General features: G+C 31.2%; 1 protein-coding gene across 1 annotated transcript; it reads right to left on the bottom strand.

Moving 5' to 3' along the window:
- Positions 1–6,226: 6,226 nt before the first annotated feature.
- On the bottom strand, positions 6,227–6,592 carry LOC149223861 (UDP-glycosyltransferase 1-like). The gene has a single exon (XM_089388021.1). It carries the CDS (start codon positions 6,590–6,592, stop codon positions 6,227–6,229), a length of 366 nt encoding a protein of 121 aa, XP_089244147.1.
- Positions 6,593–17,877: the final 11,285 nt, after the last annotated feature.

The raw sequence follows: 17,877 nt of genomic DNA, 5'->3' as shown, positions 1-17,877 counted from the left end.
CTTGAATTAATAGAGAGTATATTTATACCATTATAACAAATCTATTATATGAAATGGAATTTTTCTAAGATATTTATCAATTATAACATTGTTTTATAACTTTGTTATAACTTTATCAATTATTTAGTTCAAATTGATATGACTTGTTATATGGGGAATTGAAATTATGAAGTTTAAAACAAGAACAAAAATAAATCAATAATATGTTACAAATTAGGTGCAATGTTTTGGTACAAAAAATGCTAAAATTTGATAATGTATAGTAGTTAAATGTTCACTATTTTCTTACTAGAATAAAATTTCCGAAAACTATGTAAAACTATTTTTCTTAAAACTATGTAAATTTCTCAAATTTCTCTTGCTCTTAATATATAGTATGATCGAAATCTCTATTGACATTAAAGTCTCATGATTTAGGGTATTTTATGCATATTGTCCATTTGTATGTGCTTTCATAACATTGGGTGCTTCACCCATCCACTTCTATTGATCATCTTCACTTCAAAAAGAGATGGAGACAATGGTAGTCCCTAGGAGCAAGGCAAAGGATTTGTTTTCAAATTATTATGTCTAGGAATATATATCTATAATACTCAATGTGATGAATACATGTACACTACTAAGAGTTTTTTAATAATACAGATTTTGCTATTTGCATTATCACAACTTCCATTACAATCCCATCAATGTTGTTATAATAAGCATTGTTGTTGGCCTGTCTTGCTATTATTGATACAAATTTTGTAATTTGTAATTCTCACGTGTGAGGTTGTAATAACCATTATTGTTGGCTTGATCTTGTTGTTAATGATACATATTTTGTAATTTGCAATTCCCACTAGTGAGGTTGTAATAGCTTTACATGTTTTGATTTCCATTGTTACTCGTCCAATATTGCTAACCTTTCTTTGCAATCTCTAAAGCATCGTATATAATTTCAAGAACATGATTGTGGCTTATTTTTGTATATTGGATGCAAAATGTTAACAAATAAATTTTCCTTCATAACTGTTGATTTCATTTTTGGACTTAATATGTCTCAAATGGACTCTCCTAAAATTCTATTGAAAAACAAAATATAATTGCACTAAACATTCTAATTTATCAATGTTAACAACTACACAATACTTTGGTTTTTTGACTTGTAACAAGAGTAGCATAAATTCTCTTGTAAGTTGTAAGAAGATCAATATAATCTCTTTTCTAATAGGAAAAAGTTTTCCAATGCCATGATGAATAGATGCTTGACTTAAAAGAAATGATCATTTTGAATGCCTGCGAAGTCAATAACTTTCGTAAATAAAATATAAAAAATATGTGGGATGGGATGGACATGAGGAGTGCTTAGAAGGTGGGTAGGAGGCTTTCCATGATATTATTTTCACGAGAAAAATTACAACCAGAAAGCACCCACAACCACAAAGGAAAATTAGCAACGGATTGGAATGGATTCCTGACATCAACAAATATAATGAATTATAATTCTTTTTATCATGGTTTTTATTTTACCTGGTGTTGTATTATCATATGCAACTAATTTTTATTTTATATGGTGTTGTCTTCCTTGCTTCTTGGATTTTTGGGTAACCTACACACGTATAAATACCCATCTAAATCTTAAGTGCAATCTCAGTTTGCAACTTCACAAGTCCTATTGTTTTTCTGTTGTGTTTTCTATCAAAGTAGAATTCTAATGGCAAAGAAAGGGAGGAAAAAAGAAATATGAATTTTATTTCAAAAATGGCTTCTTTTATGGCGGCTATGGGAATAATCGAGGGTTTTAGGATTTTCACAGATAAGAAGGCCTTGAATTTCAAGAATATAAACACCCAAGTTATTTCCTATTTATCCTAATAATTTTGGGATTGTTTCTGACATTTGTGTTGGCATTGCTACTGTTTCTCTGAAACATGTTGTTGCTTCTTTTGTTTTTTAGGTGAATATGACTCCTCATGTTCAAGAAGCAGTAAGAAAATCTAACAAAGTAGAATTAAAAGATGATTCATTGAGATGTGTGATGTTTCTATAGACTCCAATTGAAATTGAAATACAATTAAAATCCAAATTTCAGTATATAAAGGCCTCTCACTTAATTCCTTAGATTATCCAAAAGATATACATCCTAAAACACCATACTCATTGTTTCACAGAATTAAATATAACAAAATTTCAAAAAATTGTAACTTGTGTGGTCATTCTTTTAAAATAAGCTAAAAAATTAACAATAAATGTGATTTTAGAAGATCTTAGATTCAATTTCCTTAAAAAAACTTCAAATTATAACTCCCATGCAATTGAGGGATTGTTTGAAAGCATTGAAATTTACAAATACTTGTGATTTGTGTCATAAATTAGCTAAAAAGGCCATACAAATGAAATTAAGTATGCTTTGGTAAAAGAAACAAATGATACTTTCCATAGTAGGTTGAATAATAATTTTTTATGCCAACACAATGAACCTTAAGCTAGAAAGAGGAAAAATGTAAGGATTGTTGTTAAGACTCAATACGACTATCAATGTATCTTTAACAAAGAAACCAGACTTCGAGGAAAACGTCGATGAAGTCACTTCAAATTATAAGTTTTCTAGTAAAAGGGAACTCTCAATTACATTTTGTGTTGCAATTCAGATAAAATTGAAAATAGAAACCAAATAAAAATGATTTTTTTAAAAAGAAGCGGGTTTTGAGTTCAATTTTCTATAAAAGTAAAATTACGAAAACTCACAAATTGTATTATACTTCATCTAAAACTATCCAAATAAATAAAACGACAAACGAGTTTATAGGGAAAAAACAACCAGAATCGCTTTAGATAATAGCTCTTAGGCAGTCTACACACTTGTTTGGGACTATTAAAAAGAAAATTACCCACTTTACAAATTGCCATAATTTAAGAAAATTGATCATATAAATAAAATAAAATGTTTTTTAAACAATAAACAAGTATCACATTTAACTTTAACTGGAGTCACTTCAAATCATAAGGCCTACGGTAATGTGGACGCTATTTTGAATTGTTGAATGAACACAAAATCCTGTAAAATTCAGTATATAAATAAATAAAATAAATAAATGGCTCTACAAAGAAGTGATATGAAGCAGGTTGAAAATATATACTTAGTGAAAGAACATTAACAAAGAATAACTTCAAAAAAACCAGTAACAAGAGTAACAACTTGAATACACCATACTTGAATAAGGTGGTTGGCTAGTCATTATCGCTACTTCTATAGTTCATGTCTCTTCCTCCCTCCCTTTGTTAACTTCTCTATCCACCTGGAAACTGAACAACCAACAACAAGGAAGGTGTAGAAGCTTTTAACCTAACAAGTGAGGCCAGGGATAAGATATTCAAGACTCATACTACCCAACCAACACAATCATATACGCATAAGCAATCAAATAGTTAATCCAAACTAAGAAACACATGCTTAGTTGTAGAGACATGGACACCATGGTACAAAGGATGAGGATGAGGGTAAGGGAGGCAGAATTTTGAGATGACCAACGATATAATCCAGAGAATGAAATGAGGTGACACATACCCCTTATGGTGGGTCTCACATGGTGTTATGTGTTGAATGATTACTTTGTTATATTTACATACAAATAAAACGATGGTCAATTATAATTTATAAATTTTTCATGGGTTAGACATCCCTCTAACGATGGTCAATTATAATTTATAAATTTTTCATGGGTTAGACATCCGTCACCATGGAAGCAATGGAGAAGGAGAAAATTCGATGGAAATAAATTTTATTCAGTAATTTGAGTGACCTTTGAGCTTCCAACAACTCAAAAAATGAACCATTCGGTTTTTAAGAGACACACTACTATCATTTCCCCCCTATTTATGTATTATCTATTTATAAATTTTGTTTTGCCATTTCTCCATATGTCCTCATTTTTCACTATGTTTTTCAAGCTGGGCCATTGTCAGAACCATGGTACCCATCAAGAGAAGAGTTTTATTATTCATTCAGATGTTGTGTAAGCCTTTGAGGTTTGAAGAACAACACTGAGCTTAAGAAATTGATTTTCCGAGGCATAAGGTGCTTCAGATGCGTTTTGAGGGTTTAATGGAAACTTCCAAATCATAGTACATAACATGAAGTAAGAAAACCCCTTTTCTGCTGCATTTTCAACTATGGAGGAAGGATTTTAAGTTTCTAAAGCCTAGTGTTACTCCTTTGTCAAGTAATTTTAATTTTAGCTTGTGTCTGAATGTTGAAGACTTGGTGGGAAATGAGAAACATCTTGGGATTGAGAAAAATGAATTTTGTTATTTATGGGAAATAACAAAATGGGAAGGATAATGCTAATATTCTCGGCTATTTGAATTTCCAACCCATGTATTGTTTGAGCATGGTGAATTTGATTTCATGATTGCATTTGTTGCTTGGAAACTGCTTCATTTCTTACATTTATAGTTTGAATACATATGGTAAATTTGTGGAGGAAGCTAAAATTATGGTTTTATTTCATCACTACCCTCACGTGGTTCCACTCCAATGTGAAAAAGATGAACAATAATATTGGAAAAGATGGTAAACAATGGATTTAGGATCAACGGTGGTGAATTTGATAAAATTAGCTAAAACAACACAATTACTGAAACTCAATCATATATTATGCACAAATGTTGTATGTGCAAAGACACTCACACACACAGATTTACATTCAGATTACTCTATTAAATAGAGTTTCTGAGATCCAACTTATTCCCAAATTAGATAGAGAGGTTGAGAGAATTTCTCAACCATCACAAACCAACTTCTTAAATATGGAATGTACGCATTAACTCCAACATCCCCCCTTAATGATTACATTACATGAAAATAAAAAAAAATCAAGCTTATCAGTAGATGCTCCATCAAGTTGCCTCATAACCCTCGGAAAGGTGTAGTTGGCAAGTTGGATTCCCGAGTTCTCTTCCTCAACTCCCGAATCAAGGACCTCCCGAAGTCAATTACTGGACAGCATCCCAATCTGTCGCATAACCTCATTAGGAAATCACTTCCACGTCTACCACTAATGAGGGATCCTTCCCTAGATCCGCAACTGCCATACTATCTAGACAACCATCCATATTGAGCCTTACTGCTACTTGATCTTTAAGTACTGGCATCAGACACATAGTTGAACTGCTGGTTATTTTTAAAAGAGTTTAATAGGTTCACTCTCTTCATTAAATTCATCATCGGAATTCAATTGGTATTTAACTGTGGTTATATTTGTTGATTCTTTCCCTTTTAACACATCACTAGCACAACTTCTGCAATTCCACGATGTATGCCCAGTTTTCTTGCAATAGTAGCATTCAATGTCACCTTTGTTTGCATTTTTCTTTCTCATCCTTGACTTTTTCCACAAGGAATTTTCTACATGAGAGTTATCTTCGACATCCTCTGGTTTCAGTCGCTTTTCCTCCCCCAGAAGTGCTGCAATTGTCTCTTGCAATGTTTGTGTAGATATTTGACTCAAAGTGAAAACAACATTACTATAACTTGAAGGAAGACTATTTAATAATACAGCTTTAGCATCTTCATTCTCCACCTTAGTCCCAGCTTCACTTAATTGTCTTAAAAGAGACATTAATTTATTTATATGACTGGACATAGGTGTCTCCTCATTCATTTTCAGACTAAATAATTGCAGCTTTAGGGAAAATTTTGCATTTGTAGATTTTACACCAAACAATTGAGCCAAATGTTCCCATATTTGCTTTGATGTTTTAGTAAGATCTACATGATGTAATTGTGAATCAGAAAGAGCAAGTCCAATAATAGACTTAGCTTTGTCATCTCTATTTTTCCATTCAAATAACTCTTTGGCATCTGTAGGTGCTGCTTCTGAACCATTCACTATTCCCCACAAATTTTTATTCATTAATTGCAGTTGTATTTTTACTTTCCACGAGGGAAAATTCAAACCACTGAATTTGTCTAACACCATAAACTCCATGATAAAAGCTAATACATTTTCTAGTCAAGATGTTGGAGGCCAAAAACAGCACCGCTCAGGAGATCGCTGCTCAAGCAGAACAAAGAAATGCCCAGTTTCAAATGCTCAGGAGATCGCTCAGGAAATCGATGCTCAGGCTGATATTGGAATCAGAGGCAGAATAGAGAAACGCCACAGACGGAATTAAGAATTTGTTTGGTTGTGTAGCTAAGATAGGAGGAGTGCACCACAACCACGCGATTACTGTAGGTCCGCTTTTACACGTTCCTCGCAATTTCTTTGCACCCAATTGTTTCTCCTTCGATTCCTGAATGCCGTACCTTCATAGCAATTCCCATCTCATCCGATACGAGCTTGCAGTTGGTGTACTGGTCGGCATGAAGCGGAAACCTAAACAGCGGAACGCCATTGCAGAGACCTTGCAAGATCGAATTCCAGTCACAGGGTGTGAAGAACCCACCGATGGAACGATGCGATAGCAATGCCAAATGATGATGGCGGGACCAGTTAGAAGCGACGACACCCTTATCTTCGATATGATCAAGAAAACCAGCTGGCAAAATATCGGATAACGACGCATCAGAATTGACAGTCCCAGTGATAAAAATAGCTCTGATTAACATCCAGATGCACCTCCTCACAACACAGGTTCAGATCTAGCTCTGATACCATGATAAAAATAGCTAAAACAACATAATTACTGAGACTCAATCATATATTATGCACAAATGGTGTATGTGCAAAGACACTCACACACACAGATTTACATTTAGATTACTCTATTAAATAGAGTTTCTGAGATCCAACTTATTCCCAAATTAGATAGAGAGGTTGAGAGAATTTCTCAACCATCACAAACCAACTTCTTAAATATGGAATGTAAGCATTAACTCCAACAGAATTCTTTAAAAATTGGAGCAACGGTGATGGTGCGACCTTCATTCAATGGAGAGAAATTGTGGTGCGATGTTCATTCAATGGAGAGAAACACACTTCAATTGGAGCAAAGTAATTGGAGCGACATGATGGATTTGCTAAGGAGACTAAATACTACATAGGTGAGAAGGCCAAAAGGGCTTCAATTTTAGAAGGAACAAAGGTGAGTCAGTTATATTGCTAGTGATACTAGGTTAATTGATGTGCCTTCGAAATCCACCAATAAGTTCCTTGAACATGTATAACTATATTTTTGTCACTGGGTGATGCTAACTTGTAATGCCACCTCATATCCCATTCTCATTTCATTCAAACGAATTTCCCCTACAATAACAATGGTAGGATGCTATTACAAATTATCACAATCTATTACACAATATGTTGAACACTAGATTGATAATTTATATTCTGTAAATAAATAATAACAAAATCTTATATGCACACTTGAAGCCCTACCCAGTTTCAACCTTCTACGAATTATTGTTGCATATTTTTATCATTGTAACTATTTATGATAAAAGAATGAAAAATATCCTTAAATTTGTATCAATTATTGTTGCAACGATTTACAATAAAATAATTAAAACTATCCCTAAATTTGTATCAATTATTGTTGCAACAATTTACGATAAAAAAATTAAAACTATCCCTCCAACAATTGACAAATTGATAATCAATTTTTTTGTGGCTACCCACTTGAGATTAGTTTGCTAATTCCAACGTTGACAAAGAAGTAGATTCCTATAAATTCTATCAAATTGCAAACATAATTAGAATATCTCATCTCAAATCTACAAATATCTAGATCACATTTTACAAGTTCTCAACAAGAACAGGTAAGAATATCCATGTTTTATAAGAAAATTAAGTTGATAGATAAGTTTTTTTTGTTTCTTAAATTACTTGGCACTGTACCAATTATATTATTATTCTCCAAATTCCTAGTTCATTATCATGCGAGTACACAAGCTTATATTTTCATGTTCTAGTGAAAATGTAACATTATAGTAAAAGGTATAGTTTTATGTGGAAGTATAACATCTACTTAAGAAAAAATTTACTCGGAATTTAATCAGAGTTCTTTCAAGTTCGTCAAATTAACCATAAATTTTAGTATTTGTTTTGAGTGCCTATCGTTGGTTTTTCTACAAGATTGCAGCCTTAGGCCAACTTTTCTACAATAGCTTCTCCTCAACTATTGCAACACATTTTCCAAGTTTGCACCTTTCTGATGCAGGAGCATCCGACCACCCTTAATAAAAAGTCAAAGTCAAAGCTATGGAGGGGGAGACGTGGAAAATCATGTAAACAAGGAGAAAATTTCTATTAAAAACGAGCTAATTTGATGGAATTGATAAGTCTCAGGAAGACTTAATTTAATGTAATTATCTACCATGTATGTGTGTAGAGAGATTTAGGGGATTTGATTGAGCAATTGTGGGAGGAGATCGTGGATCTTAGATGATTCACGCTCACTACAACAAAACCCTATGATTAGCGTCCCTTTTTTCTTCCTTTTTTGCATCTAGAGCCCATTTTTGGTACTATTTGTGTCCATTTATCAAATATGGTGCAAAAATTGATGCAAAGTTTGCACCGAGTTTTTCACGAAGTCTTACACCAAGTTTAGCACCAGGTATTGTAATAGGTTTTGCATCAGGTTTTACACCAGGTTTTACGCCAGGTTTTATGCCAAGTTTTGTGCCATCCTTTGCACCATGTTTTGCATCAAGTTTGGCACCTAATTTTGTTTCGCCAACTTTTGTATCATTTATTGCATCCACTTTTTGCATCTACACTTGCATCAACATTTTCACCATCTCTTGCATCCTCTTTTCCATCATTTTTTAAATCATTTTTTGCATCGATTTTTACATCATTTTTTGCATCCCCTTTGCGTCAAGATTTGCATCAGGTTTTGTGTCTCATATTGCATCTACTTTTGCATCGAATTTTGTTGCATCAACTTTTGCATCATATTTTTCATCCATTGTTGCACACATGTTTACGTCCACTTTTGCATCCCTTTTTGCATCTTATTTTTCATCTTCATTTGCTTCTTTTTTTGCATCTGTCATTACATCCACTTTTGTTGTGACACTATTTGTACCATGTTTTGTACTTACTATTGTACCCAAGTTTGCTTCCAATTTTGCATCCACTTTTGCATTAAAATATTGCATCTATTTTTGCATCCACTTTTGTGTTGGGTTTTGCATCTCATTTTATATCTTCTTTTGTATCTACTTCCATTGCATCCATATTTTTCATCCAATTTTGTTTCTGCTGTTGCACCCATGTTTGCATCCACTTTTGCATCCCTTATTGCATCCAAGTTTGCATCTTTTTTTGTGTTTTTTATTACATCCACTTTCTCATCCAATTTTGTTGTGTCATATCTTGTGCCTATCATTGAAACCCACATTTTCTTCCAATTTTGCATCCTCTTTTGTGTCCAAGTTTGCATCAAATATTTTTTTATGCTTTTTGCATCCCATTTTTCTTCTTCTTTTACATCCACTTCTGGTGTGTCCAATTTTGAATCTAATTTTGTGTCCACTATTGCACCCATGTTTGGTCCATGTTTACATCCATTTTTTAATCCAATTTTTCCTCCTTTTTGCATCCAAGTTTGTGTCTTTTTTCTTTGTTCATTATTGTATCCACATTTATTTCACAACAATTCATGCTAATTTTTATGCCTACTATTACACCCATGTTTTCTTCCACTTTTTCATCTATGTTTGCATCCTATTTTGTGTCCAAGTTTGAATCAACTATTGCATCTACTTTTTCATCCACTTTTGTGTCAATTTTTCTGTCTTGTTTTGCATCTACTTATGTTGTGTCCACTCTTCACCCAGTTTTACGTCTATTGTCGCCCCCATTTTTTTTTTTTACTTTTGCATCCATTTTCCAACACTCATATTTTTTTTGCATTGATGATATTTCTTATGACATTAACAATTATGAACAACTTATGACAATGTCAATAATTATGATGATGATGATAATGAAGATGATGACGATGACATGAATTGTGATTATTATGATAATCAAAATAATGATAAAGATGATGGGGGTTATAATGACAATGATGATGGTGATGCTAATGACCTTGGACAATCTTCCCAATTTTTAAATGTTGTCATGGTCATAATCATAATCATTATCTTTAGAGTCATCATCATTTGATCATCATTATCATTATTTTCATCTTGGTCATCATCAACAACAATAATGGCATGAATGATGATTATGATGTTCATGACGAAGTTGACAACAATGATGATAGAAATTACATTAATTATGATGATGGAGATGATGAAAATTATAATGACGATGAGAATGGTAGTGATGATGATGATCATCGATCATCTCTAAAAAATAAAGTTGTCATTTCTCTTGCATATATCATGTGTCCTAACAACCCTTTTTGAGCACTCATAATATTTTTTGGGTTGATGATATTTATTACGACACCTATAATTATGAACAATTGACGACAATGTCGATAATCATGATGATGATGATGATGATGATGACGACATGAATTGTGATTATGACAATAATGCAATGATGAGATTGATGGTGGTGGTGATGATGATAATGAAAATGACGACACTCCCTCTAAACTAGGGAGATACTCATAATGAGATAAAAATCTACTCTCAAGTTGAAATATTCATATAAGAAGGGATCTTGATTGATAAGCATCAACGATGATTTACATCATCATAGCCAACATTGTCAAAATACAAAGGCCTTGACTAACAAGTTATATCTCTCCATTAGATCATAGTACAATGTTGGGAGGCAAAAATTTGGACACCACTGCCTCTTTAGGCACTTATCGCACTAGGATGTTCAATAGGCATGTCCTCACATGATCATTTCCTAATTCACTGCCATAATATTTGACACAAGGAAATGTCAATCCTCATGACTATTATTATCTTGGATTAACGTACTTGACTTATGGCGGTTAGTCCTAGTCAAAGCACAAATTCTCAAAGAATATTGGTCCCATATGTTTATCTAATCGACCATTCTCCCTACTGGTGTCTTTAGTAGGCTTACGACTGTAAGTCTCGGCCATAGTACATGACAAATGGATAATATGGTGTTAATGCTCACTCACTCTCAACCAGGGAGGAGACATCCACAAGAATAAGTGTTTCTCAAGAATACCCATCATTTTCGTAGTGAATAACATCATTAATTTGTTTTCATCACATGATGCCTTTATGATTAAGCATTCATAGATTTGTGGCAAAATATTCCCCTTTTGTCATTTGTGATGAAAGAAAATCAAAAAGTGAAAGCCAAAGTCAGTAAAGATACTCCATAATGATTTATCTAAGTCTAAACTCTAAGGTTAAAGTGAAAATTTATGTAAATATTATATCTATGAGTTGTTTAAAACTTATCAAAACCTTATTCCCTAAGTCCTATATATAAGAAAAATCAAAAGAAATAAAAATAAGGCCCAATGAATGGTAACTCATGTATTCACACCCTCTTTGGAAAACATATGAATATATACACTCCTAGTCACACTTGATCACATGTTTGTGATGGTTAAATCATGAAGTCCTCTTTTCCCCTTTCATTTTCACTTCATCATTTAAGAACCTAATTGAGGATCTAGGGAATTTTTCTTGCCTAAGGGTTTCATGTCTACTCTTGGTTTACTTATGTCACACTACATTCAATCATGTGACGGAGTGAAATACTTAAGTTTGTGGAGTTATTAGAACAGTGTATTAAGTTAGTCACCACACACACATGTATTACATGTCATTGATCCACATGTGTGGGTTGGAGACTCATTGCTTGAGAACTTTAATGGATACTACTTTAGGGCCTTGATGGTATATCTTACAAAATCTCTTTGTAAAAATTGTGATTCATCCTTTCTTTTCCTCGAGACACTTGATAATATTGAAGTCACTCCCAATAATCCACGGAGATGGGGAGTATAAATTACTTGTGCTGGAAATAGAATTGAGAAATAGAGGTTTTCCATTTGTGATATTGAAGTCATAACATTGGATACATGGTAGTAGTCCTCGATGTCAATTAACTAAAATTATATTGTCATAATGCAAAAAGAGGTAAACATATTGGTAACCTTGATGTCCTGATCATTCCAAATAATAGCCATTCCACCCAAGTATATCTAATCATCAATCACTACTACTTGGAAATTCCTCCCCCATTTTTTTATTATATGAGGTAGAACCTCACTTAATATTTTTATTTCTTATATCAACATTATTGATGGGAGATTTCCGTACCATTTTTCTTTTAGGAGTATTTGTTTTCCTTTACTATTGAGGTCGCTCATGTTCCATGAGACTATTTTCATGGTGAATTTACACAGAAAGGAAGTAAAATGTGACTAAAAAAAACATGTTCCAAGATTTAAGTTATTGGACAATGCCACTTCATGAATCATATATTTCTTTAACCTGGGACTAAATGGTGAACTTGATAGCCTTAAGGGAAATTAACCAACGAAAATCTCAAAAAGAGGTGACTTTTTACTTTATCACATACAAGTTAATATACTAAAAAAAATATCCATAAAAATTACATCAATCAATGAATCTTTAAAGAAAAATCCAAAACAAATTCGTCAAGAAATGAAGCATTACATTATAAATTACAATCTATAAACCTTTTGGGAACTTTTTCCTAAACCATGTTCAAAACCAACATATTTAATATTAATATTTAACAATAATATGGAAAATAACACATTTTCATAAATTAAATAACATGTTATCAATCCTAAGAAATGTCACTAACATAAAACTAAAAAGAAAGCAACTAATGGGAGTGACCACTCAAGGCCACCATAAGACAATTAATCTGTTAAGACAAGGATTAATGGGGAAAGAAATCTACAAAGGACAAAGGCAAACCTATTTTAATTTTATTGTTTTATTAGGTGCAAGTTGAACATCTCAAGATATAATGAAGAGAAGAATTAATTTTATTGCATTAAGAAAATCCAAGCACATTCTATAACTTAGCAAGGAAGAGATGTATAATACCCATCTCAGCGACACAACGCATGGAATTATGTTACTTTTTTATATATAATTTAAACTTATATCATAAAATCACAAATTTAGCATGAATGGATGTTTAAAATCCATTTTTTATAAAAAGAAAATATAATTTTTGTTATAAAAAAAAACCAGAAACTAAATATCTTTTTTTAGAAAATAAAAAAAAATACTAAATTGAACTTATATTAAAAAAAAAAACTAAACTTAAGCAAATAATATCTATATATATATATATATATATATATATATATATATATATATATATATATATATATATATATTCTTTTTCTTTTCTTAATATTTTTTGGAATTTTTTTAAACACTTCCATCCATTCTAAGAAGCAAAAATAATAATAGAAATAAGGACGGACCAAAAATATTCATTTCCTTCGTAAGTGTTTCCCACCATTCATTCCACTCACTCGAGTTATTTCATAAAACAGAGATAAGTGTTATTTCACACTCTTTTGGCAAAGCCTATTGAGTTTCTCTTATGATATATCTATTCCTTGATGGAGTCCTTGATATATTGATCAAGTTTTGATTCCTTGGAGATTAATTAGAGCAAAGAAAACATGAGTACTCTTAATTCCAAGTTCAATGCCTCTAATGGTGGACACATGGCAAGGGAGGGGTTGCTATCGTGGTCATAACTCCAATTTCATTGTCTTTGATTGTGGACGAGGCAAGGGAGGGTGTTGCGGTCATGGTCGTGGTCGTGGAGTTTTCTATTTTACATTATATTTAGGGAGTTCAAAGTAATTTGAATGGAATCATTGTCGTCACTAGGTATAATGGAATAAGTGTGATAATGGATAAAATGAAGTAATTATTTGTGAGCATTTGTTCTTGAACGAACATTAGGATCCAACTTATTATAGAGAAAAGTACATGCATTAAAAACAACTCAATATTTCATGTGACATTATTTTTTTGTTAAAATTTCTTCTATTTCTAATCTGAATTACAATTTTAATTTGAAATAAAGCTTTCAGTAAATATTAATTTACCAATTTTTCATGGAAATAATAAGGAACATTCACAATATAACATGAAAAACAAATGGGTCCCTACTTCATAAGGATTAAAAAATGCTTCTACTACTTAATGTGAATTACAAGTGTAATCTTAGTTAGATCTCCAATATATATTAAGCCATATTTTCATTTTATTTTTCGTATTATTAAATGTTATTATGTCCTACCTCATTTTATTATTAGCATTGTAATACAAATATGCATTTTCTATAGAATTAGTACTAACATGTAATATTGAATTTTTTTCCAGAACGTTGTAGGTAATGACCATGAAGATGATGATATAGACTATGTTTAGATTACATCATATATCAGAGATGATGATGATGAGGATGGCGATGGCATTGGTGATGGTCATGTGGATGATATTATTAGGATGGTCAGGATGATGATCATGGAAACGATCATGAGAATGAGATTGACTATGATTTTCGTGGTGCTAGCAAGCCATGCGTTGTTTTTTATATTTAGTTGGATGTCTTAATATGGTAATCATACATTTGAATTTTAGTTTTTTTGAATAATGATGATGATACTATCAGTACTATCTTGTTATCTTATGAATATGTTGAAAATTGTTTACGATTTTTTTATGAAGAATTATTGTGTATGATGAGAGTCCTATTTTTTTATGGATGTTGTGAATTTACCTTAGCATAATGATATCTATGAAATTTTTTTATTTGGTAATCTTACATTGACTTTTAGTTGATTTGATTAAATATGATGATGATATTATCATTTTTATCTTGTTATTTTATGTATATAATGAAAATTATCAACATTATTTTGATGGAGAATTATTATTTATGATGATATTACTATCTGTAGAGTTGAGGCATGTTACTATGAAAAATCTATCATAAAGATATTACTATCTTTTGATGGATGTTGTGAATTTACCTTAGAATAATGGTGTTCATGAAATATTTTGATATAGTAATCACACATTTGAATATTAGTTGATTTGATTAAAGATGACGAGGAAATTATTAGTATTATCTTGTTACTTTATATATGTGTTGAAACATGTCAATGCTTTTTTGTGGAGAATGATTATGTATGATGATATTACTATTTTTGGATGTAATGTTGTGAATTTTCCTTGGAATAATAATATCTATGATAAATGTTGATTTAGTAGTAATATATGTATATTGAAAATTGTCAATGATTTTTTGATGGAGAATTGTTATATATGAGGATACTACTATATTTTTTTACGAATGTTGTCAATTACCCTTAAATTTGTTTACAAATACTAAGTTATGAATTTGAATTGTGATATATTCTTAAATGTGTTATACATGAAAATACCTCCTTATCATCTTGGAGGAGAATACTATGTTGGTGGTTGAAATAACCCTTTCTCCTAAACTATATAAGCCTATAATACAAGTTATGTACCATGAGGACCACAGTATCCTAGTCTATAACAAGTTGTCCCCTTCATCTAACTTTTGTTACCAAAATTCTCACATTAGAGGAATTTTCAACTAAAAAAATAACCACCTAAGAAAAAATTAAGAAACTAATAAAATAATGTCATGTAGACAATTTTTTAATATATCATTTTTATTATTCTTTTACCAAAATTACCCAAATAAATGTCACATTTATCAAAATAATTGTATATGTATTTTATATTTAAATTAATATATTAGCACAAGATTTAATAAAATTTAAATTAAAAAAACAAATTCAAAATTTAAATTACTCAAATAAATGTCACTTTTATCAAAAAATAACCGCTACACGTATCTTATATTGAAATTAATTTATTAACACAAGATTTAAGAAAATTTAAATTTAAAAGGAAAATTTAAATATAAATTTAAGTTAAATTTAAATTTAAGTTACTCAAATAAATGCACTTTTATCAAAATAACCATATATTTATATTTTATATTTAAATTAATTTATCAATACAAGATTTAATAAAATTTAAATTAAGAAAGTAAATTTAAAATTTAAATTAAATTTAGGATTTAGGATTTTATATTTAAATTTATTTATTTAACAAGCTATGATTTACCCTTCATTAAAAATATTCTCGATATTCTAACTTTTATGGATTAAGATATTAATTTTATTTTTAATATTTAATATAGTTTTTGGGCACTTGGGCACCATTCACAGTTAAATTAGGTAAGTTATATTATTAAAAAAAAACCGTATGTTTTTTAAATTTTAAAGGATTTTGATTGGCTTACACATTATGACATGGAAATTCAATGTTAACATTTTAAAATGAAAATTCCTCTAATGCGAGGAAAAAAACTCAAGTTAACTAGAACTTGACACTCTTGTTCACTTTCGGAAACTCATATGGTGGAATGTGATCTCTTTATCCTCATCTTTAGATTTTCCTAAAAAATAAAAGCATACAAAAGTGGGAAAGAGCCATAAAGCATGGGGAAGCTTTTTCTTAAGCACAAAAGCATCTAAAAAGTGGAAAATGACATTTTTATACGAGGAAACATTATTCACCCAAAAGCTTTTGCCAAAATTGAACTAATGAGGAATTTGGGAAATCTTCATAGCCTTCACTTTCCTATATATTGGAGGCTTGGCCATTGAGGAAATGATGGAAATTCGTGTATTGTCACGCTATTGAGATCTATCTTGAGAGGGAGAGTTTTGGAGCTAGCAGTTGAGGGAGGTATTGTTGCAACTACATCTGATGGTTGTAACTTTCCGCCAACTCCTTTATTAATATAGACTAGTTGTTCTCCCTTCCATATGCTACTACTCATTCTTTACTTATCCTATTTAACTAATGAATGTATGGGATTTTGGTTTATAACTATTTATTCAGTAATATTTATATGTTTATGATAGTTTCAATTATCAAGATATTATGTTGTGAATTTTTCTTTGTCGTCTATCTTGTGTGTAGGACCAAGATTTGGAGCTATCTAGGAGCGCTTCCTAGCTACACTAAAAACTACAACAAGACCTGCATGCGAGGACTCACGTGAATTCATTCCTCTTTTCTTAATCTATACTCTACATCTTGATCTACTAAGAATCCTAAGCCTTAGAACAACCTTTCTCTTAATTAGTCTATCTTAGGTTTCTGAGATAAACTGAGAGGGTTTTATGTTCATCTAACAGTGCATTAAGTCCTACAGCAAAATGATATTTAGAAACTGTAATATGTTTCACGATGTAATAAAATTAATAAAATGGAAGTAAAAGTAAAACTCTAACAAGAAGCCAAAAGTGGATGTAACCATCGATGAAAAATTGGGAGTAGAATTGGATGTTAAACTAGCCATTAAAACAAGATGCAAACAATGAAACAAAAAGGGTTTTAAAGTAGAATTAAAAAAGGGTGCAAAACTAGACACAAAGAAGGGAACAAAATAGGGCATACAAAAAGATACCAAATTGGGGCACAAAAAAGGATGGAAAAATGGACACCAAAATGAGGATGCAAAAAATGGTGTAAAATTAGGATGCAAAATTGGGTACAAAAAGGATGTAAGAAAAGACACAAAACAAGAAGAAAAATGGGACTAAAAAAGGGTGAAACTAAGGATGCCAAAAATGATGCATAACTAGATGAAAATTCAAACTAAAATCTAGGTGCAAAATGAAATGCAAATGTGGACACAAAATGTGACAAAAAAAGGATGCAAAATTGGACATAAAAAATGGTGAAAAATTGGACACAAAAGTAGAAAAAATGGTAAGAAAATGGGCATAAAAATGGCTCAAATTTGGATGCAACATTGGATGCAAAATGAGGTGTAACAAATGATTCAAAACATGGTGCAAAAACAAATGCAAAAGTAGACGGAAAAATGGCTCAAAAATTAAACGTGACATTAGACACAAAATGGGATTCAA

The sequence above is a fragment of the Pinus tabuliformis genome, chromosome Q, assembly GCF_031772625.1.
Source record: "Pinus tabuliformis cultivar Carrire ecotype Pingquan chromosome Q, CPIR1, whole genome shotgun sequence".
Taxonomy (NCBI): Eukaryota; Viridiplantae; Streptophyta; class Pinopsida; order Pinales; family Pinaceae; genus Pinus; species Pinus tabuliformis.
The sequence above is the reverse complement of the archived record's forward strand: the minus strand, read 5'-3'. Positions and strand labels throughout refer to the sequence as shown.

What these genes read in the sequence shown, in the direction of transcription:
- LOC149223861 (XM_089388021.1), bottom strand. Translation starts at nt 6,592, where the DNA reads ATGTTAATCAGAGCTATTTTTATCACTGGGACTGTCAATTCTGATGCG.